Below are 24166 nucleotides of genomic sequence, written 5' to 3'. Positions count from 1 at the left end.
CATATTTTAAAACATATACACAGGGGAACACAGCTAAAGTTGGGTGATGAAACTTAACTCTGCATTACCTGACTTCTGAGTGCTTGGTTGCTCAACCTTAACTAGACTGTTGTCTAGCAAGTAAAGGCCTACTTGGGTGCCCTCACTACTGTAGGACGGGGTGCTTGTTTTTAATAGTGTATATACAGCAAAGCTAACGGCTCTCCACCTCTGCCCCTCAGCATGGGGAGGGAAAATTCTTTATACGTAGGCTTGTAAGGATTCAATTTTTATCACTAAGTGTTAGTAAATATCGATTTCACTGGCCACATACAAACGGCTGAAAAAACATTTCCATGAACAATCATGAAAATTTACAGATAAGTCTTTGCCTGACAAACATTTGATTTAAGGATATTTACTTTTGTATATTTTGACATGTGATGGGGACAATTTGTGTTTTAATGGTTATAAAGCTTTAACTTTTTGAATCTCAATGTCTATTATCATGAAATAATTATTAGCTGCCCTCCCCCAATTTTGAGCAACTGAAACATTGAAATAGATAAAAATCTTTAAAAATGCTTAAAATACACACTGATATGATCTGTCAAAATCATAAAAAATAAAAAGAGAATTCTGCCAAGTGTACTTATAGGGACGAGGCCCTCCACCTACAGATCCAAAGAGCAGGAGCTCGCTCACATGCAATAACATACGCCAAATTGGAATTCTTATCCAATCTTAGATACAATACACACATACTCTATTACTTTTATGTTTTTGAACAGCTGATGCCTTCATAAACAGACATGATTAATGGCTGGTGTATTGCAACGTCACACACACTGAGCCAAATGTTGTCCCAGATGTTGCCAACTGAAGTCCAAAGGATCACACCATTGTACAGTACTTGATGGGAGAATTTGACCCCCAGTAGTGTAGCTAATGTTAATAAACAATGTCAGGATTCAGGCGTTGGCACATCACCCCAGGAGTCATTTCAAGAGTCATCAAGTTTTTTGGGATTCGTTTGTAGATATTTTTGTAACAGAATATAGGTTGGAGTTCACAAGCCCAGTCCTGCTCCATTGCTAAAATCTACATCCACATTCACATCCACTCCACATCAAAATCCAGTGCTAAAACTAGAGCATGACGGGGCCCTCTATCTAGAACAATGAGAGACGGACCCAAAACCTGCTTATCCCTGCTCCTCTCTATAGGACGTAGCCAATGCAGAACACTTGAGGCTTCACTCTGTACTGAGCTAACTAACTTCCCCTGGAATCTGGGGCCCTTTCTGCTATAGAAGTCATGGAGTTCAGATGAAAATTCAGATCCAGATTTCAAAAGCTTCCAGGGTTGTGGGTGATTCACCAAATCATTAAGAGAGGGGTCCATTAAAAAATTCAGAGCCAGACCTGGTTTTGGATTTCAAAGACGCCTGAAGTTCCAGGTTCATTGGCCCATCTCCAACAGGTGTTTCACCCAATTAAAAATAAGACCATTCCCAGAGCTGCTGCCTTATTCAACTTGCCTCAATAGAAAAGGTCTTTCATACTTCTAATCTTGTCTTTAAAACGTCCACCTCCATGCTATTTTAAACTTGCTTCAATAGTGGATATATACCTCGCCTCTCCTTCTGTACCATGCCCATTACCTTTAAAGAATTCTTAAAGCTGTATGAAGGAGACTTCTCATGGCCGTCTGTGTTTTCGTCCCGTTTCTTGCAGAAGAGCAGGATCTTTGTGTAGAGAAAGAGGTGTCTCTGCATCGGTTTGAACCTAGCCAAGTCCTTCACCTTGCTATGGCCCTTCTTGTGATCGGTCCAGATGTTGAAGGAGCCCTGCATCAGCAGCTTACCAAGCTCATGCACGTCTCCCTGTCGCACAAGAGTGGGGAAAAGAAGGGTTTTCACGTGGGTGACATTCAAACCAGAAAAACGTAGGGCAGACTCATTTTCCCCACTGTTTAAATCAAAGGATTGATGGGTGTGACTAGGGAACCAAAGGTGCCCATTGGGGGCCACAGCACTGGGCTATCTAGGGCGCTTGGGATCAGCATGCAGCGAGGGCTAAGGAGTCAGCTGAGTGCTTCACTGACTAGCTCTACTCCCCAGCTATAATATCTGTGGCTCATAGTGGGGTTCACAAGCCCAATACTGGGCATAGGCATAAGGGACAGGAGCATCTTCCCTGCTTACAGGTGATCAGACTGACCACTCCCCAACACAGCTGCCAGAACGGCCAGTCATGGAGACATGCACCCACAGCTGCGACCAATAAAGAAAACAAGTCCAGCTACACAGGAGGGAGAACAGAATGGGATAGCAGAGGGGGAAGGTTCCCAGGCCAGGTTGCCCGTAAGACACTGACACAGAGACAAAGGACGCCTGCAAGCCCTGGAGTTTAAGGGCTGATAGACTCAATTTAGGTTAAGAATTTAAGAGCTGGTCTAACTGTAGGTGCATTAAAGGGGAGCAGTCAGGAGAAAGCTGGGGCCCCTAGAGAGATTCCCCCAGGATCAGTTGACAGGCTCCCTCACTTATCCATTCCCCCTGCCATTTTCCATGCCCACAATATCTACGTCGCACCCCTCCCAGTTAAGACAATCAACTCCGGCCTCTCTGAGGGATTTCTTCAGCTCTGCCAGACTGGGGCTCCTGTCTGATGACCCAGAGGAGCTTTATGAGAGGGAGAAGCTGCCTCTATCAAAAACTGGCAACCTGGGCTTCAATGTCCCGCCCCTCCAGAGCAGCGATAAGGGGCCTTAGGGCTTGTCTACACTACCCTGCAGTGTGGACCATCAGGGGACTGAACAGCAGCATGCCTTCAAGCGTTGCACAGTAACTCACCTGTTTGGATGCCGCAGGCGCAAACTAAAAGGTTCCTAGCTCGCATTAATGTAACCCTGTTTGAAGAGAACTGTTCACGCGAACTAGGAACCTTTCAGTCCATGCCCACTGCAGCCACGAAGGGAAGTTACAGGGTACCGCTATGGTGTGCATTGCTATTCCTACCCATAGTCTGAACTGCGGGACAGTGTAGATGTATCATTAGTGTCCAGTAATTTAAGCATAAGCCTGCGCCGTGGGAGACCGCAGTCCAGTTCCTGCTCTGCCACAGACATCCAGGCTGACCTGGGTATGTCAGGTAGGGCCAGATGTGTAAAGGTTTTCACCTGCCTATCTGCATCTCTAGGCACCTAGAGTCTGGCCCTTAGTCTCTCTGTGCCTCAGTTCCCCATCTATAGCATGGGGGATAAAAGCCCTGCCCCATCTCAGAGGGGTGTGCGAGGATAAATACATTAAAGATTGCGAGGTGCTCAGATACTATGGGGATGGGCACCAGACACATACCAGAGAGAATGAGAATAAGCATCAGACCTTCTGCTTTAAGAGCCTGATCCAAAGCCCACTGATGTCAATGGGGGAGTATTTGTATCAACTGTAATTGAGTTTGGATCAGACCTTAAGAGCACAAGATATGTATAAAATATGTTCGTACTAAAGAGTGTGGGATAAAATGGGTGAAAGGACTGTCAAAGCTATGTGTTAATGGACATTAAGAAGCAGAGAAGGACCCAGTTATATCTGCAAACTATTTTATAAGAACAGGTTTCAGAGTAACAGCCATGTTAGTCTGTATTCGCAAAAAGGAGGACTTGTGGCACCTTAGAGACTAACCAATTTATTTGAGCATAAGCTTTCATGAGCTACAGCTCCGATGAAGTGAGCTGTAGCTCACGAAAGCTTATGCTCAAATAAATTGGTTAGTCTCTAAGGTGCCACAAGTACTCCTTTTATTTTATAAGAAGTAATTTGTATCTGGTTTCAGAGGGGTAGCCGTGTTAGTCTGTATCAGCAAAAACAACAAGGAGTCCTTATGGCACCTTCGAGATTAACAAATTTCGTGGCTAACACCCATGAAAGCTTATGACCAAATAAATGTGTTAGTCTCTAAGGTGCCACAAGGACTCCTCGTTGTTTTTTTTAAAATTTGTATCTGTGATACAGGATTATAGAACAAGCAATGATTACTTTGACAAGGATAAGTTTTGGCCCCAAACCTAAAACTTGTACAGGGAGCCAATTGCAGGATCGGGGCAATGGAGGTGCTTAATTTTTGGCAACACTGATCATGGGTGCCAAGAGAGAGGCGATATCTGAGACTTCTTGGGCCAATCCCACTGAGGGTTTCGAATATCAGGACAGGGACCTTGAACTCTGTGTCTTCAATGGGGAGCCAATGCAGAGAGGGGAGCAGAGGGCAAAGTGTCCATGGGCACCTGTGATGTTCAGCAGATGGACTGTACCCAACGGAGCTTGTTTGGGGTGCATGGTTTCATTCTGAAATGCAATTATTTTCTGATATTACAGGACATTGTGTCTCTTGTTTATGGAAGATTGGAGATATGTTTGAACTACTATTGCATCTCACTGCCACGCAGAGAGTATACTTAATCTGTAGGGTCAAGTTTTTATGCAAAGGCAATCCAGTAACAAGAAATGCTTTTGAACATTTCTGTGCTCCCAACCATCACCCCACAAGTAATCCTTCCATGATGGCTTCCTAATAGATGTTTAGATTCCAGCACCTTCTTACACCGGAGTTCTGCCCCTCAGCTCTGCACATGCAGATCACCAAAAAGTAGAATAACCTACACAAGTCAAGGGCTCAAACCTGTTGCTCTACTGGGATAATGCCACCCTCAAAAAGTATGTTACGCCAACTAGGCATGTCTACCACACCTGTGTGCTTGAAGAGTCCCATCCCAAACTGGGAAGCAGTTTGACTAGAGGTGGGAGGTGTTGGCCCTGCAGTTCTCACTAGTTATCATAGCCTACTATCTGAAAAGGGCGTATTGGGAATGAATTTATTGAGTGCAATTTATTCCATACCTTATCTCCAATAAATAAGCATGCGTGAGCCATGCATGTTGTCAACACAGATCTTGTATGTCTACGTTGTGGCCATTGTGGTTGGCTACCTGTGAGACTTTATACACCATTTTTAGCTTGCTCAAGGAAGCGAATACAAGTATTCTAGCCCTCAGGGATAGCGTGTGGGTTTGGTGCAATTCCCTGCAAGAGTTTGGGGCAAATTCATAAAGTGGAGGTGTGAAAGAGGCGTTAGTTGAATTCACAGTGGTAAATCTGACATGAGATTCAGAGGCAAGAATATGCAAATTAGATTGTGTCCCCACAATTCATGTGTGTGGGGAGGTAATCTTTCCATTCACAGATTGCGCCAGTGTCAGGGAAGGGATGTCAGCTGCCTGTGTAGTAGCCCCCCATACCAACCCTTCCACACTCTGCAGCATTTTATGGAGTAAAGAAAAATATTGTACATGTAAAGGTGGTAGAGGGGATTTCAGGAGATAGAATGTTAGTACCTAAATTTAAATTAGGCTAAGACAGTAGAAATGCCAATCCCCCTCTTTTCAGGCTGGACCAGAAGTACTGTGCAAACTTCGGAGAAGTAATCCGAAATGCTGTTCCCATGAGATTGCCAATCCAGTTTTGCAGACCCACAAGTTAGATTGTATAAGCATCTGAACTTTTGGGTGCTCATCCAACCCAAACATGTGAACCTGGTGAGGTTCAGCCATTGCTCCTATGGTTTGGGGAGCTTTTCACAAGCCAATACCCTGAGACATGGCACATTGTAGGAGAATCTCCTCCCGCCTCGAAAAGTGAAGAGTAAAATACAAGAACTCAAGGAAATGCCTGTCTTTTACACCAACACAACTAAAGTCTTCGTTCTTTCAATAGTATATATAGTAGACAAAAGCAGCAGGTTCAACAGTGTCACAGTTCCAAGCAGGTGTCACTGCAGTCACCAAGAACTGCTGTAGGGATTTGAGAGGGTTGTAACTTCAAAAAGTTACAATGAAAAATAACCAACTCAGTTTGAGCAGCGGCCTCAGGTCAAATCTGGCCCCCAAATTAAGATTTTGTTAAAGGTTTTGCAAAAGCTGAAGCCAGTAGAGATGTGTCCAGTTTGTTTATTTTACTGCAATGGAAACAGCTTTTCACAAATCCAAAAATGTTCCCAGGCAGTGTTTGCATCCTGAACTTCCAGTAATGTGTTATTAAAGTGAGTGGGAGCTTTGCAATCAAGTCCATAGTGTATGAAAACCTGAAAGTGAAATTCACTATTCATAAGTAAAACTGACTAGGTCAGTTGTCATTTTCTATTTCAGAGACATACAAAAAGTAAATAAACAGCATAAATGATAAAAAAATCATTTTACCATTCAATTTTAATAATATAAGGTGTTATTAATAACATTGTTTAAGTATATATGGACAAGACCTTCTGCTCGAGTTAACTGGTATCTCCACTGAAGAGATGGCCTCAGAATCCAGCCCTATATATTTAATTATTATATGAATGATGAACCTGATAGCATCCCTTTAAATCCTAAAACAAAATTAGAATGATGGGAAAGATTTAAGTCCCCTTCTGTAGGCTGCTGTCACAGATTATATAGCTCTTCCAATGAAGATTCAAAAGTTATGTAATATATTTATTTGTCCAGTCAGAATAGGATTCAGTATTGAAACCCATTTTAAAATCACCCTTTCAGTTTGCAAAGCAAAGACACATGACAAAACATCAGATCTGCAGCTGGAGAAATGTTATAATTAAACTCATGCAGAGGTAGTTTTTCAATCAACAAATCTGAATACATTGGGGATCTCCAGTGCCAGTAATGTAAATATAAATTACCCTAGAAAACTTCAACTTACACACAGCAGGGGGAGGGGCAATTCTCATTTTGTTACTCATGTCAATGTTGTTTTTCAGCCCAAAGATGCATACTACAATACAGTAATTAGAAACTATTCCTATTCTAATTGCTCAACAATGAGCCCAGATCTGTTAATCAACTGATATTGGGTGAAATTCACCCATGCACAGGGCCACACAAGGCATCACTGAAGTCCTTCAGGCTTTGAGGGCTTATGTGGGACTTAAATAGTGCATGGGCTTTGTGCCGGTCCTTTGTACAGTGGGAGAATTTGACCCATTGGAAGAGACATTATTATATAGCGTACGTGTTTGCAACTATTGTAACAAATCCATGGCAAGGTAGAACTTCACTATTGTTGCTTCACCTCCCACGCCATGGCCAACTTAAAACTTCTTTGCAACCGCAGGCTTGGCACTCAGATCCTCCTGTTCCACAAGCATTTGCTCCACTACATAAGCTAAAGGAGCATCTCCATTAGGTGTTTATAGGACATTATCTATGACACACAGCTGGGCAGTTCTAATTCCATCCCGTAAAGAGCAGCATTGACCGTAGTGTTTTCTATGTACTAGCTAATTCATTACAATACCGTATCATCTAGCGCTCTTAGCTACCAGATACAGATATAATTGGTGATATATTATGAATCACAGAATCCTAGAAATTAGAAATTGTTAAAGGCATGTGCGGAACCTCGTCCATCCTGTTGCACAATGAAAGATTACTTTTCTGATCCAGACATTACAGCATATTTTCCAGTGTTTTGTCCCATTATAGATGACACTAATAGGCTTTCCACAACTTCCTTTTGGAGACTATTCCACAACTCAACACAGCTTCCTGTTTTTCCTGATATTCAGCCTAAATTTTACTTTAATGTCCATCCCATTATTCCTACTTTATAAATTGCTTGAACCAGACTAAATAAATTCTTCCTTAGTGTTTCCATCCTTCTGATATTTCTAAATGGTGAGCGCATCCCCATCAGTCCACACAGTTCTAACAATGCATTATTTAAAGTTGTTCTTTTAACAGTCATTCTTTTCTCCAGCGGTAATCACTGCTACCTCTTAATCAGTGACTCATTTCTCTTTGTAAATTAGGGCCACATTCATCCCTGGTGTAACTCAGCTGACTTCAGTGCAGTTACCACTGATTTGCATTGCTACTATTGTTGTCATCAATATATTTGAGGCAATAGGGCCTCCAGCTACAAGTGTAGGCTTCTATTGCCCAATTTCTACACCAACCAGCTTTTCCTGGCCCATAGCCATCCCCTGCCCTGGGATTTTGGAGGGTCTGTACTGGGGTCACATACAGCTTTCTATCACTACCTTATTCTGGACCAGTCAAGTCTGCATCTTCCCATTTACAAATGTCAGTGTCAAACCCATTGCTCAAAAGAGCTGCATCCTGCTGTCACATCCACCCACATGTTTGATCACGGCTACATCTCATCCTGTGTCTTTCTGTCAGAGACTTGTCACCTGGGCAGGCTCTGAGTTAGAGATCAGAAATCTGGACTCCTGCAACCTGCAATAGTGGTGCGTATGTCATGACTGGAGCTGGCAGGAACATCCACAACTAGGATACAAATAATAAATAATAATAATACCTCATATCCTGTGATGGCTATTTGATGCATGGAATCATTCACTGACTTGATGATATCAAGCATTGTGGCCAGCGCCTCTTCCAGTTCAGCGGTGCCTTCAGAATTCTTGCTGCATTTCAGCATTTCCTATTTAAACAATGAAGACAGCCATATCAAGGAACATCTCAAAAGTCCATATCCTTGATCAGAGAGCTATGACAAGACCACTTCACATGCTGAACACACAGAGGAGTGCAGTTATAGGAGTGGCAGGAGAGTTTCTTTAACGATCATTGGAAATAGACCTTTTAAGCTTTTGGACATTTGTAAGTTTCATGGATTCATTTATGACCAAACAGGGCCATTGTGATCATCTAATCTGATCTCCGGCTTTAACACAAATCATAGAATTTCACTAAGTGGTTCCTGCATCAAGCCTATAACTTCTGACTGAGCTAGAGCATTTCTTTTAGAGAGACACCCAGTCTTTATTTAAAGACTGCAGGCGATGGAGAATCCACCATATCCCTAGGTAGACTGTTCCAATTATTACCCTCACTGTGAAAAACATGCATCTAATCTTTAGTTTGAATTTGTCTAGTGTCAGCTTCCAGACACTGGATCTTGCCTTTGTCTACTGATAACAGAGAGAGTTCCTTAATGTAGCAATCGCTTCCATCAATGTATTTGCAGACCATGACCAAATCATCTCTCAATCTTTTTCTTGATAAACTAAGGCCTGGTCTACACTAGGGGTGGGAGGGCAAGCTAAGTTGGTCTAAGTTACGTAACTTCAGCTAGGAAAATAGCATAGCTGAATTCGACGTACTTAGAGCTACTTACCACGGTGTCTTCACTGCAATAGGTTGACTGCTGCCACTCCCCCATCGACTCCATCTATGCTTCTCACTCCGGTGGAGCACCGGAGTCGACGGGAGAGTGCTTGTCGGTTGATTTATCGTGTCTTCACTAGACTGATAAATCGACCCCCAGTGGATCGATCACTCCGGAGGTAAGTGTAGACATGCCCTAAGTAGGTTGAGCTTCATTAGTCTCTAACTAGAAGGCTAGTTTTCCAGACACTGAATTTTTAGGAGGAGCAGGGAAGATGCAGAGAAATCTTCCAGCTCACTTAAACCCTACCTCCACCCCAACTATTGACCAACCCACATATGAAAATTTGAAATGTCTGTTCAAAGGATGATCACTTCAAAAGGACAACGTTAATCTCCAATCAAAAATTCATTAAAATTGTACTTTAAAAATGGGCTAATTCTCTGAGATAAGTGATCTCCCCTCTGTATGTCCCCAGCATGGGGAATGAGGGGCAAAGTCCTAGGCCTGCTGGGGAACAGGTGGCCAAAAATCAGGAAAACGAAATTTAATTAAAAGGCCAAAATGCGCAGTCTCACCATGTATGGATCTTCTGCTTTGGACCCCAAATATCTAGAGTACACATTGCTCACTGGGTCCCATAGAAGCACCTCTCCTCACTCCTGTCTTTCATTCTCTAGTCACTGGTTATCCCTGAAGAGTTCTAAGGAAAGTTTGGGCCTTAATTCTCTTCTCACTTATTTACTACAGTTACATCTCTGTAAAAGCTGAGAGGAGAATCAGGCCTTTTGATTTTAAATTGAGCCTTCTCCCATATCGACTCTTTGCTCTTGTACGTTGTGGAATCTGTAACTGTGAGACTGACATCATTGATTCCAGTTTTGCACCACTGCAACTCCATTGCAATTAATGGAGTTACTCCTGATTTACACTCATCTGAGATCCGAATCAGGCCCTCTCTGTCTTCACTCAAAGTGCCTAAGAAAGAAAAAGTCGAATACATCGAGCATTTAAAAAGATTTTTTTTAAATTGGCAGGGTCGATACTGACTTGAAGCTCAAAGGTGCTGGAGGCTCTTAACTCCACTGAGGGTCTGCAGCAGCCACTCAGCAGCCCATAGGATTGAGCTGATAAAGCATAATTGTTGTATCTCATGTTGCTTGGGGGATTCACCTATTAACCTGTTGGGTTCCAGGAATATGTTTTTTGGTTAGCAAGTGAATGAGACAAAAGTTTCAGTGACTCACCTTAGTTCTAGTGACCCACAACAAGCTCAGGCAGGTGCTTGTCTGGTAACTATTCACTGGTCTTTATGAATGTATTTTCACTATGACATGAGCACTTGGTTGGGTAACTGTAGGCTTCATTTCAGAAGCACAAACAGCAAGGCTACACAATGGAATGTCTGCACTAAATATTATAACAGTAAACAAACAGCACTTCCAATGAGTTCATCCAACCTGCCAACTATAAAGTCAGCAAGAGTACCGTCCATGCTGTATCTACTAAAGCAAATGGGAATAAGGCTGAGAGCTGACATGCCACTGGGAAGTCCCCCTTCCAAAACCATGCCCTCATTGTTACTTCTGAAAATCCGCCCCCTCTCTGCTCATTTGTGTTTACTAAGTAGGAGACAGACGCCTTCACCACAGCTGTGTGAACCTTCACCCGGTTTAGTTACAAACCTAAAATTCAGGCCAGACTTGTGAACCTTTTGCCAAAACAGGGTCCAATTTCAGCCAAGCTGGGCCAACTCTCAGGTGAGCAGAAGTCAAGTTGTGTGTAATATGGAGCTACCTTTTAGGTGGAAACCACACAACAGTCAGTTGTTTCACCTAGTTTTGATTCAAAATTTGGCAAAGATAAGCCACAGGTGCAAAGGCTTGAATCATAGAATCATAGAATCATAGAATATCAGGGTTGGAAGGGACCCCAGAAGGTCATCTAGTCCAACCCCCTGCTCAAAGCAGGACCAATCCCCAACTAAATCATCCCAGCCAGGGCTTTGTCAAGCCTGACCTTAAAAACCTCTAAGGAAGGAGATTCTACCACCTCCCTAGGTAACGCATTCCAGTGTTTCACCACCCTCTTAGTGAAAAAGTTTTTCCTAATATCCAATCTAAACCTCCCCCACTGCAACTTGAGACCATTACTCCTCGTTCTGTCATCTGCTACCATTGAGAACAGTCTAGAGCCATCCTCTTTGGAACCCCCTTTCAGGTAGTTGAAAGCAGCTATCAAATCCCCCCTCATTCTTCTCTTCTGCAGGCTAAACAATCCCAGCTCCCTCAGCCTCTCCTCATAACTCATGTTATGAACTGGAATCCCCCTCTGTGGTTTTGGTTCAGGCTCATGTCTACTTTCCAAACTGGAGCAAAATGCAGCTGAAATTATTCAAACCCGGAAACTCCAAGTGAAAAGGAAACTGAAGAAAGGGATTCACACAAATTCCAACAATTCCGACATCATATGGCGCTGCCTTTAAATACGTGGCTGTCCATGCCTCAGAGGGAAAGAGCAAGATGCACTTTGCGTTACCTGTTGTGGAATCCCTACTATTATGAGCAATCTCTACGACCATCATCTCGTTAGGAGGCTGCCATTTAAAACTAGCTAAACTGACTGAAACCAAATCGAGTTTTAAAAAAAACCCCGTGATCCAGGAGCTAAAAGCTGATCTGCCCATTGGTCACCAAGACTTGCTTCCTATGCATTGCCTCTTCCTTACTATCCATTTCTAATTGTGAAAGGTTCTCCGGAATCACCCTCCTGCCCTACTTCCCCACCCTCAGAGAAGCTCCTTTCCAAAGGGGCTTAGCATGCTGCTTCTATGGAGCACTCAGAATTCTTTTTGTGTTTAGCGTCCTTCCAAATATACTGTGAGGTGTGTACAGAACTGGTCTGACCTGATTTGATCCCAATGGCTGTGCCTGTTCTGTTTGAGAACTGTACCTCTTGATCTAATCTCACTTTTGCTTACTGGCACATTTCAAATTAAAAAGAGAGCACAGTTTCTTCTTCTTCTACTGGAGACCTTGAACATTTCTTTTAAATTCTCTCCCTCCCTTTTACTATTACAGTTCCTGGAAACACCTGAGTCAAATTTACTGCTGGAATAAGCAGGTACAACTCTATGAGAGTCAATGAAGTTGCACCACAGTGCAATCTGGTCCACTTACTGTACAGAGGGTTCTTCATTCTACGTATCCTAGGGTTTCCTAGATAGCCCATTACCTTGGCAGTTAGATGCTGCACAGGTAAATGATTGGCCAGATATTCAGATGACATAAACTGGTATCACTTCATTGACTTCAATGGAGCTATGTCCGTTTGGACCAACTGAGATCCTGCTCTAGGTAGTATACGAAATTCCATAGTGGACTTCATAACACTAATTAACATTTTTTGTAGTTAAAATGCTTCATAACATCAACCAATTAACCCTCAAAACACCCTGGTAAAGGAGGTGAGAAAATATTATCCCCATTTTAGAGATGAAGTGATGGAAACAGAAATTAAGACCAAAATTTTCAAAAGGGGACACTGGTCTTGGAGCTTCAACTTTGGACCTGAATTTCAAACGTGCTAAGTACCCACAACTTCAGCTGTTGTCAAATGCGAGCTGCGGATGTTTACCACGTCTGATAATTAGGGCCAATCTGCCCCAAGTTGGGCCCTGAAAAAGGGAAAACACCCAAAACGACGTCCTTTTGGGAATTTTGGTTGGAGTAATTTATTCACAGAGAGGAAGTTCAGTAAGTGTGAAATCCTGACCGCACTGAAGTCAAAGGGAGTTTGGCCCCTGATTAGAACACAGCTTGCTGTGAAGGCCTGCACTCAGGTGGGTAGACCTTACTTCTCTCCAATTAAAGGCTCCTGTAAACTCTAATTAAAGAACTAGATCATTTCTATTCTGTTGTGAAAAACTGAAAAGTGACCTTATTGTTTATAGTGAAACAGTGCTGAATCCAGAACCGTGCTGCACTATGTACGCTCCAGTCTTCAGTGGTCTTCAGTGCCTGTTTTAGGGCATGATCCTATAAAGTACCTTTAACTGTCTCTGACTTTAGTGAGAGTTGACAGCATGTGGACCTCCCAAGATCAGGCTCTTATTTTGGTTCAACCAAGAGTCCCTACATTGACTATGCTTGTTCATCTACCTGGTCAACTTAACATTGCAAAAGTATTTATTTAAGGTGTCGCCTTTAAGTGGGCACTGCTGTGTAATTCCTTACCCAAAACAGACAACCAATAGGCGTGTCAAAGTGCAGCAACAATCAATTGCCTTGTCACAGAGAATGTCCTTTAGTTTTATTTACCTTTAAAAGCAACTGGTACTTTGTGATCCTCTGGACTGGCTTTAAGAGATAAGCATCGAGTGAGAGTTTATGGTCCAGTTTACGTTGGCATTCCTGTAAGAGACAAAAGAGGAGGAAATCATACTACAACTCTTAGAAATAGAACAGGGGTACAAAGCCTGGAACTAAGGTTTAAGATAATTTGAGATTGAATCTGTTGATTCAACAAGACATATATTCTGTTCCTTGCACACCAGATTTCACTAGCCAATTTACAAAGGGACTTTCCCAGCTGTTTTGTGTACAATACAAACATCTCTGAATGAGAGCCAAGGTCTGGATTCAGACTAGATGATGCTGAAATCCTGCAAGATCTTCTTGCGAGATTTCAGTCAACCTGGTTCTGTGAAAAAGGTCCCTTCTGGTACTAGGTCTGACCTGGAACCAAAACCGAAGAGACAGGTTCATATCCAGGCATTCCATCTACCAGTCTATTGAGTCTCTGAGACACTATTAATTGACATGGATGCCAAGTGCCTCCCAGAATTATAAGATGTATACATAGATATATTTTCCTCTATAACTTTTTTTAATGTACATGTATACAGAAACTTTCTAAAGAGAGATGGATGGGAAAAGGAGTTCCAACAGATTTACATTGCCAGTCTGTAACTAAACTCTACCTGAAAGAAGAGGCTATCTCCACATTGTCTCCAGAGGGCTTCAGATCTTAGCTTGTTCTGACAGTATTTTTCATATACTTGGAGATCCTCTTTCTGCAACAAAAAGAAAAGTTTACATAACTCAGGAGGAAACAGTTCATTGAATGTTGATCATTAACCAGATCTCCTCTACATCTTCTATTCCAAATACATAAGATCGAACCAGTTCCTGGTAATAAGTCTCTATGGAAAAACCTATTGTATAAACTATTTTTACTCTTTCAAATTTCATTACACTAGCAAGGTTAGCTTGGATGGATCGCTTGGGATAAGGAAGCTACAGCGTGGGGGATGGGCGCATGATTGGACATGATGGGCGCATGATTGGACAAATGACCAGGGAAGAGTATAAAAATATTTCTTGGACATGCAGGAGTGAAATCAGGAAGGCCAAATCACACCTGGAGGTGCAGCTAGCAAGAGATGTTAAGAGTAACAAGAAGGGTTTCTTCAGATATGTTAGCAACAAGAAGAAAGTCAAGCAACAAGAAGAAAGTCAAGCCCCTTACTGAATGAGGGAGGCAACCTAGTGACAGAGAATGTGGAAAAAGCTAACGTACTCAATGCTTTTTTTGCCTCTGTCTTCACGAACAAGGTCAGCTCCCAGACTACTGCACTGGGCAGCACAGCATGGGGAGGAGGTGACCAGCCCTCTGTGAAGAAAGAAGTGGTTCAGGACTATTTAGAAAAGCTGGACGAGCACAAGTCATGGAATCATAGAATCATAGAATATCAGGGTTGAAAGGGACCTCAGGAGGTCATCTAGTCCAACCTCCTGCTCAAAGCAGGACCAATCCCCAATTAAATCATCCCAGCCAGGGCTTTGTCAAGCCTGACCTTAAAAACTTCTAAGGAAGGAGATTCTACCACCTCCCTAGGTAACGCATTCCAGTGTTTCACCACCCTCCTAGTGAAAAAGTTTTTCCTAATATCCAACCTAAACCTCCCCCACTGCAACTTGAGACCATTACTCCTTGTCCTGTCCTCTTCTACCACTGAGAATAGTCTAGAACCATCCTCTCTGGAACCACCTCTCAGGTAGTTGAAAGCAGCTATCAAATCCCCCCTCATTCTTCTCTTCTGCAGACTAAACAATCCCAGTTCCCTCAGCCTCTCCTCATAAGTCATGTGTTCCAGACCCCTAATCATTTTTGTTGCCCTTCACTGGACTCTCCAATTTATCCATATCCTTCTTGTAGTGTGGGGCCCAAAACTGGACACAGTACTCCAGATGAGGCCTCACCAATGTTGAATAGAGGAGAACGATCACATCCCTCGATCTGCTTGCTATGCCCCTACTTATACATCCCAAAATGCCATTGTCCTTCTTGGCAACAAGGGCACACTGCTGACTCATATCCAGCTTCTCGTCCACTGTCACCCCTAGGTCCTTTTCCACAGAACTGCTGCCTAGCCATTCGGTCCCTAGTCTGTAGCTGTGCATGGGGTTCTTCCGTCCTAAGTGCAGGACCCTGCACTTATCCTTATTGAACCTCATCAGATTTCTTTTGGCCCAATCCTCCAATTTGTCTAGGTCCCTCTGTATCCTATCCCTGCCCTCCAGCGTATCTACCACTCCTCCCAGTTTAGTGTCATCTGCAAATTTTCTGAGGGTGCAATCCACACCATCCTCCAGATCATTTATGAAGATATTGAACAAAACCGGCCCCAGGACCGACCCCTGGGGCACTCCACTTGACACCGGCTGCCAACTAGACAGCCATTGATCACTACCCGTTGAGCCCGACAATCTAGCCAACTTTCTACCCACCTCATAGTGCATTCATCCAGCCCATACTTCTTTAACTTGCTGACAAGAATACTGTGGGAGACCGTGTCAAAAGCTTTGCTAAAGTCAAGAAACAATACATCCACTGCTTTCCCTTCATCCACAGAACCAGTAATCTCATCATAGAAGGCAATTAGATTAGTCAGGCATGACCTTCCCTTGGTGAATCCATGCTGGCTGTTGCTGATCACTTTCCTCTCATGTAAGTGCTTCAGGATTGATTCTTTGAGGACCTGCTCCATGATTTTTCTGGGGACTGAGGTTGAGGCTGACTGGCCTGTAGTTCCCAGGATCCTCCTTCTTCCCTTTTTTAAAGATTGGCACTACATTAGCCTTTTTCCAGTCATCTGGGACTTCCCCCGTTCGCCATGAGTTTTCAAAGATAATGGCCAATGGCTCTGAAATCACAGCCGCCAATTCCTTTAGCACTCTCGGATGCAACTCATCCGGCCCCATGGACTTGTGCACGTCCAGCTTTTCTAAATAGTCCCTAACCACCTCTTTCTCCACAGAGGGCTGGCCATCTACTCCCCATGCTGTGATGCCCAGCGCAGCAGTCTGGAAGCTGACCCATGCCCTGACCCCACTCCCTGGCAGCAGAGCAGGGCAGGAAGAGGCGGGGCAGAGCAGGGGCGGGAAGAAGAGAAGCGGGGGCAGGGACTTGGGGGAAGGGGTGGAGTGGGGGCGGGGCCACAGGCGGAAGGGTTGGAGCGGGGCCCCAAGGCCAGAGGAAACTTTAATCCGCAGCTCCGCCTCTGTCTCTAACAGAAGCTTGGAGCCTGCAGAGCTCTGCATTATTATCGTGAGCATTGCAAGCACAGGACACACAATCCTGCAGTATTTGCAGGCTGCAAGAAACCCCAGATCAGTGGGGAACATGATGATTTCCTGGAGGGCAGGTTACTGTGGGACACAGTGAGAACCACTATGAAGTTGTTAGTGGTGCTCACAGAGCAGCTGCAAATGGGCCACTTCTGGACCCAAGAACAAGCACTGACAGATGGGACCACACCATAACGCAGGCTTGGGATGATGAGCAGTGGCCAAGGAACTTTCAGATGGACAAGGCCACATTCCTGGATCTGTGTGCCAAGCTTGCTCCAGACAACCAGGGCAGGGACACCAAAATGAGAGCTGAACTGAGAGTGGAGAAGCAAGTGGTGATCACACCATGGACACCTGCAATGCTGGATTGCTACCTGTCAGTGGGAAATCATTTTGGAGTTGGAAAATCCACTGCGGGGGCAATTGTCATGCAAGTGTGCAGGGCCATTAATCATCTGCTGCTCTGAAGGACTGTAATTCTCAGCAACATGCAGGACAGGGTGGATGGATTTGCAGCAATGGAGTTCCCAAACTGCAGTGGAGCAATAGATGGCATGCACATCCCTATTTTGGCACCAGCGTACCTTCCCACAGAGTACATCCAACAGAAAGGACTACTTTTCTATGGTTATGCAAGCATCACTGCTCTATGGGATGGTGGTGAGGTCTCCTCTTAGTACGGCACATCACTTCTGATATGCCTGCCGCAGTTCCTTCACCTTCAAGCCGTACCGCCACTGATCCCTGTGACACCCCTTCTCCTGCATCTCCCGGGCAATCCGCTCGTAGATGTCCTCATTTCTATGGCTGGTCCGTAGCTGTGCTTGCAGAGCCTCACCTCTCCACAAGCCCAGGAGATTCAATATCTCCTGCCTACTCCAGGCCGGAGCGCATCTGGAGTGTGCAACTGGCATGGCCGGCTGGGCAGTTGCACATAACCGTGGAGAGCTGCTAGGTGCTTGCCAAGATGGACAATCAGGAAAAGGTATTTCAAAAATTCATAGGGTTTTAAAGGTGGGGGGTCTTCTGGTCTCCCTGACCACTAGCCAGTGGAGTTCATAACTGTGACCATAGCAGTCAGTACAGGGCACTGTAGGACAACTGCTGGAGGACTGTTAGGGTCAACATAGGTCACTCATTGTCTACATCCATGCTGCATTGACCTCAGAACATGGACCATAGCTCCATGCCGCTCGGGGAGGTGCTGTTACTATGTCAGTGTAATGGCGAGCCATGGTCCATTGATGGCCGACAAATTTAAGTGTAGACCATGCACAACTAAGTCAATGCAAGGCGGGTTCCATCAACCTCACTTTGTAGCATAGACAGAGGCAGAAGCAGGAGTAAAATGCAGGAATTCCTGGCTCTCTGTCCTGTACTTAGTCCACTAGACAATGCTGCCTCTTTGGGGTTGACAAGGAATGTCTCTCCAAGGAATAGTTTTTGGCAGGGATGTTGTGGGATTGTCATCTTTTAAGCTGGGATCACCCATGAGGCTCAGATACAAAGGGGATGGGAGAGGACTGGGGAAGGCCAATGCCACCCTTCTCTACGTTTCTACGATTATGCAATTGCAACCAAAGCAATATTAGTGGTGCAATTTCAAAGTGAGGTGCAAACTTGCCTTTGCCTGAACAGGATTGTTTATGTATGTTGCCAGGGAGGGAAAGCGGCAGTGGGGAGAGAACACAGAACTGAAAGGAATCAGAAACGGTAATCAAGCGTGACTGCTTGCCCTTTGCCTAAAGAAAACAGATACGCTTCAGTAAGGGAGATGGTGATGGTCAATTCAAAAGCAGCAGCAGAGGGACAAACAAAACAAAACAAAACTGTGTTCAAACTGGAGAAAGAAGGGAAAGCAATCATTAACCTACCAGTCACTCACCCTGATGTAGCAGCCCTCTGTGTAAACATCATACACAGCGCTGCACAAATCAAGGGGACACCAGCTCAGACAAACGTTCTGTGTCCTTAAAACTAGCCTTTCATTATGGCAAGGACTGAGAGTCGCATAGTCAGAAACGGAATTCCACAGGGGAATAATCAGGGCTGGGCTATCAATTCAGAGTCAGATCTTGAGCATCTCAAAGTTCAGGAATGTTCAGCTCCAGGGTTTCCAACTCTAGATCTGCCTATATATTTACATCATGGTCACCACTGTTGTATCTATAAGCCTTTGCTCTTCTATGGTGCTTCCTATCCAAGGATTTCAACGCGCTTTACAAATATTCTTTAGATTTAGTGTGTTCAGGGCACATATGCACAACTCCAGTTAACTTTATTGGCAGCTGATGAGTGCCTGTATGTGAGGTAGGAATTTGGCCCTTAATGTATCACTCAAGGTGCCCTGAGGTTCAGCAGCTGACACAAACCTTTTAAACAGCTTCATTTTCTGTGCTTCCTCTCCCAGATAAGATAACCAACTGCCTACTGCAACTGCTGGTTCCCCTTGCTAGGGTTGGTAATACTGTCAGGAAGGACGTAGTCACGCCAGTTTCTGGGCATCTCCTGCAAAGAGCTGAGATTCCCACTTGATCCGACTTCCCTCCATTCCCACCTGATCTTCCCAGGGTCAGGCTCTAAGGATTCACCTACACTATGTGTCTTTAACGAAGTAGTGGCATGGCTGGCTCTAAACACGTGTCCAAACATGGTTACCACGCAGCAGTAACAACAGTTCATTATGTTTCACCCCTTCCAGAGGTTGTGGCTGGCACATGATTGCTGAATGGCTCAGACCCGTTTGTTTTGGGTTTTTCTGCAGTACAGACAGAGCCCTCACCATGTCTGTGGCTTGGGAATCCCTCCATCCTCCCAGCTCTCTTTACGGTAGGATATCTATCATGTGATAAGCATATCCTTACACATTAGAGGAATCCCACTGACTTTAACAGGGTCCACTGTCCCATGTTCTGTTGATACTGCTCTGTGGGATCAATCCTGCAAGGTGTTAAGCACTCTGGCCCTAATCCAGCAAAGCACTCCAGTACATGCTTAACTCTAAGCATTTGAGTATCCCCATCCCAGACTTAAAATTAAGCACATGTTGAAATGGTTTGATAGGTCAGGGTCAGAGTGATCAGCACCGGACAGGTGCATGTCTCTGGGGCATTCTATCCCAGGCTGGCCTACTGTGGGACCATAGGCAACAACTTCTCCTGGCGCCGGTGGGTGCTCGACACCCCCCGCTCCCGACCCTGCCCTGACTCCAATCCCTTCCCCAAAGTCCCCACCCCAACTCCGCCCCCTCCCTGCCCCTACTGGACTCCTTCCCCAAATCCCTGCCCTGGCCCCGCCTCCTCCCCTGAGCACGCAGCATTCCTGCTCCTCCCCACTCCCTCCCACAGCTTGTTACGCTGCAAAACAGCTGTTTTGAGATGGCAAGCGCTTTGAGGAGGAGCGGGGACACAGCACACTCAGGGGAGGAGATGGAGGTGAGGTGAGCTGGGGTGGGGCGGGGTGGGGAGCTTGGCTGCCGGTGGGTGCAGAGCACCCACCAATTTTTCTCCGTGGGTGCTCCAGCCCCGGAGCACCCACCGAGTCGGCACCTATGTGTGGGACCACATTTTCCCAGAATGCATTGATGCAAATGCAGCTGGGCAGTGGCTGCACAAACACCTTTGTGACGGCAGAAAAGCAGTTGTGTGGACACAAACTCAGCCATGTTATTAGTGCCCCAAGTTACAAGGTGATCAAGCCTTTAACCAGTTACAAAATCAGGTTAAAAGTTGTCACGTGATCAGACCGGGCCACAGGGAGCATTCTTGAAAGAGTGCCCATCCAGTGACAGGTTTCAGAGTAACAGCCGTGTTACTCTGTATTCGCAAAAAGAAAAGGAGTACTTGTGGCACCTTAGAGACTAACCAATTTATTTGAGCATAAGCTTTCATGAGCTACAGCTCACTTCATCAGATGCTGTAGCTCACAAAAGCTTATGCTCAAATAAATTGGTTAGTCTCTAAGGTGCCACAAGTCCTCCTTTTCTTTTTGCCCATCCAATAAAACCCACAACAGGCTGTATTCTAATCATACGCTCACTGGGCTCGATCTGCTACTGTTTGACTCTTGCTGGAGCTCCACTTTTCCGAGCAGGGCTTCACCAGTGTAAAGCTGGAATAAGTCACCGGTGAATCAGCACATGGTTTACTGGGCATGGATTATGAACAGTCTAAATAATCTGCAATCAACACTTTACGAACAGCACCTGTTGTGGTTTATTTGTCTGTAAAATGCCATGACAGTGTCATATAAGTATGATTTCAGGGGGAATAAAGAATGGTAGCTGGCACGTTGAACAAATCTAATGAACTCTTTACCTGATTGAAACCTCAGTTCTTTACGTACACTAGCTACCCATAATTCGGGCCCTAGTCCTGCTCCCTTTGAAGGCATTGTGAGTTTTCCCATTGATTTCAGCACATGCAGAATCAGACCTTATGTATTGTTTCACATATGGCAGGGGTCTCAAACACGCGGCCCGCGGGGTTATTTTCTGCGGCCCCGCCAGCTCCCCGCAGCATCCCCGTGCCCCCAGCATTTACCTAGAGGGGCTCTGGCCCGGCGCGCACTGCGGGCAGGACAGGCTCCCTTCCTGCCCTGCCCCTGCACCGCTCCGGGAAGAGGCCGGGACCTGGGGCAGGGGGTGTGGGGCACAGGGGTCTGTGTGTTGCCCTGGCCACTCTTCCAGGTACCTCCCCCGAAGCTCCCATTGGCTGTGGTTCCCCATTCACAGCCAATGGGAGCTTCGGGAGAGGTACCTGAAGGAGTGGCCAGGACAACACACAGACCCCTGTGTGTCCCCCCGACCCCAGGCCCCAGCCGCTTCCCGGCGCAGCGCGGCGTGGGGGCAGGGCAGGCAGGCAGGCAGGGAGCCTGCCCTGCTCCTGGTGCGCGCCGGGCCGGACCCACCCCCCGAACCCCTCCTGCAGCCGAACCCCCTGCCCTGAGCCGCCTGCTGCACCGCACACCCCTCCTGCACCCTGACCCCCTGCCTTAAGCCCCCTGCCGCACCCCTCCTGCAACCCAACCCCCTGCCCTGAGCCCCCTGCTGCACCCCACACCCCGACCCTCTGCCCTGAGCCCCCTGCTGCACCCCGCACCCCTCCTGCAACCCAACCTCCTGCCCTGAGCCCCCTGCTGCACCCCGCACCCCAACCTCCTGCCCTGAGCCCCCTGCTGCACCCCGCACCCTGACCCCCTCCCCACCCTGCACCCCGACCCCCTGCCCTGAGCCCCCTGATGCACCCCACGCCCCTCCTGCACCCCAACCCCCTGCACCCTGGAGGAAGGCAGGGGGCATAGTTGGGGTGGGAATTTCAGGGAAGGGGTTGGAATGGGGGCAGGGAAGGGGTGGGAAGAGGCGGGGCCTCACGGAAGGGGTGGAGTGGGGGCGGTGGGGGGGGTGGTCAGTGGTGTGGCCCTCGGGCCAATGTACTAGTCCTCATGTGGCCCACTTGGTCATTTGAGTTTGAGATCCCTGCTGTAGCTCTTGAAAGTCCAGCTAGTCTAAAAGCAATGTCTAACACATGATGCGAATTTTCCCAATATAGTCCAGAGAACACTGGTCCCAGATAAGGGAACTGCTTTGAAAGGCAAAATCTTGTCATGGTTTTCAACCCCTTTTTCTTGGTCAAACCCTCTATTTTTAATAAACTAACACGTTTTAAGACCAGTGTGTCTTAATCACGTTAACTACTTTTTAGTTTCCTTGGAGTAGAAGGCAGGCTGTTTTCCCACACACATAATTCCTGATTACTGTGTAAGGCCATGCACGTCAGCCTTAAATATTCAGTAAACAGCAGTTAGTGGCTTGTTAAAGAAAAATTAACCGTCAGATGTCTTTAGGAACATCAATAATTCATCACACACGGTTTTGCCTGATAGACCCCAATAACAAAGGAAATGGAAAACCCAGCTGACAACGTTGTGACACAGAACTGGAGCGTGTCACAATCTTTTGTGGTTAATAGATGCCAGTCACTTTCACAAGCTTCCTGGTCTGAACACAGTACCCTGGTTTTGTGAGTTTGTCAGAGCAAGAAAGTGTTCAGGAGGAAACCGGCAAAGTAACTTTTTGGAATAACTGCACTGCAAGCACCGCCAGCTTCTGACGTGTCACTTACAACAATAAGGCTGTGCTAAATTATGCAGGACTTGGGAAAGCTGGCAGGGGAGCTGGAATTACAGGTGGTTACCCACAAGAAGCCATTTTCTTAACTTGCTCTTCACCTTAGCATGTAAGTCAAGCAAAGGCAGACGTGGCTATATGAATGCTGGGCTACCCAGTGCAAAGGAACAGCACTGCCTGGTAACCTTGGACTTTCCAGTGAGTGGGGCTCACTCCACAGGCTTAAACAATCAGTTACCACCACAATACAAAAGTACAGGAGACCCCTGCTGATGGGTAGATTCCTTGTTTATTCAGGTGGAATATTGTGTACAGTTCTGGTCACCCGTGTTCAAGAAAGATGAATTCAAACTGGAACAGATGCAGAGAAAGGCTAGTGGGATGATCAAGGCAATGGAGAGCCTATGCGTATGTCTACTCTGCAATTACAAATCCGCGGCTGGTCCATGCCAGCTGATTCGGCTCACGGGGCTCAGGCTGTGGGGCTGCTTCATTGCAGTGTAGACTTCCAAGCTACGGCTGGAGGCCAGGCTCTAGGCCCCTGCATGGTGGCAGGATCCCAGAGCTTGGGCTGCAGCCTGAGCTGTAATGTCTACACTGTAATCAAACAGTAGCCCAAGCCCAAGCCCTGCGAGCCCGAGTCAGCTGGTATGGGCCAGCCACATGGTTTTAATTGCAGTGTAGACATAGCTTAAAAGAGATTGGCTTGGTTAGTCTAGCAAAAGAAAGGCTGGGAAGGGCTATGACTGCTCTCTGTAAATACATCAGAGAGTTAAACAGCAGGGAGGGTGAAGAGCTATTTAAGTCATCATGAATACAATTAGAAGGAGGTTTCTAACCATCAGAGGAGAGAGGCTCTGGAATAGCTTCCCAAAAGGAGTAGTGGAAGCAAATAACCTAAATAGCTTGATAAATTTGTGAATGGGATTATAGGATGGGGTTGTCTCCGATAACAGGGGACTGGACTCTGTGACCCAAGAGGTCTCTTCCAGTCCTACATTCCTAAAGACTGCTGAATTCTGTGAACAAGTAAGAACCCAATCTCATCTAAATTAGTGGTAAAACTCCCATTGACTTCAAAGGGAGCAAGCCACAGACCTGATACAGTTCCACTGCCTCAGGGAGGAGGCAGGATTCCAGGGGTGGCCCTAGGGGGATGAGCTTCCTGTACCCTGTGGAGCTCAACATCTCTGAGCTTGACGGGATAGGGCCTGGATGGAGCCAGAGGATCTGCTG

At 45.8% G+C, this 24166-nt stretch overlaps 1 protein-coding gene across 7 annotated transcripts in view; it reads right to left on the bottom strand.

The window, feature by feature from the left end:
* Positions 1-24166, bottom strand: part of MCF2L2 (MCF.2 cell line derived transforming sequence-like 2) — a 319798-nt gene that overhangs the window by 31228 nt on the left and 264404 nt on the right. For all 7 annotated transcript variants that reach the window (XM_073359253.1, XM_073359256.1, XM_073359257.1 and 4 more), the window contains 4 exons: positions 14151-14243; positions 13489-13581; positions 8357-8482; positions 1643-1864 (listed from right to left, as the gene is read on the bottom strand). In XM_073359253.1, coding sequence (XP_073215354.1) covers positions 1643-1864; positions 8357-8482; positions 13489-13581; positions 14151-14243 — 534 coding nt within the window. The remainder of the gene's footprint in view (positions 1-1642; positions 1865-8356; positions 8483-13488; positions 13582-14150; positions 14244-24166) is intronic.

Source organism: Lepidochelys kempii, chromosome 9, assembly GCF_965140265.1.
Source record: "Lepidochelys kempii isolate rLepKem1 chromosome 9, rLepKem1.hap2, whole genome shotgun sequence".
NCBI lineage: Eukaryota > Metazoa > Chordata > Testudines > Cheloniidae > Lepidochelys > Lepidochelys kempii.
This window is presented reverse-complemented; position numbering and strand designations above follow the sequence as displayed.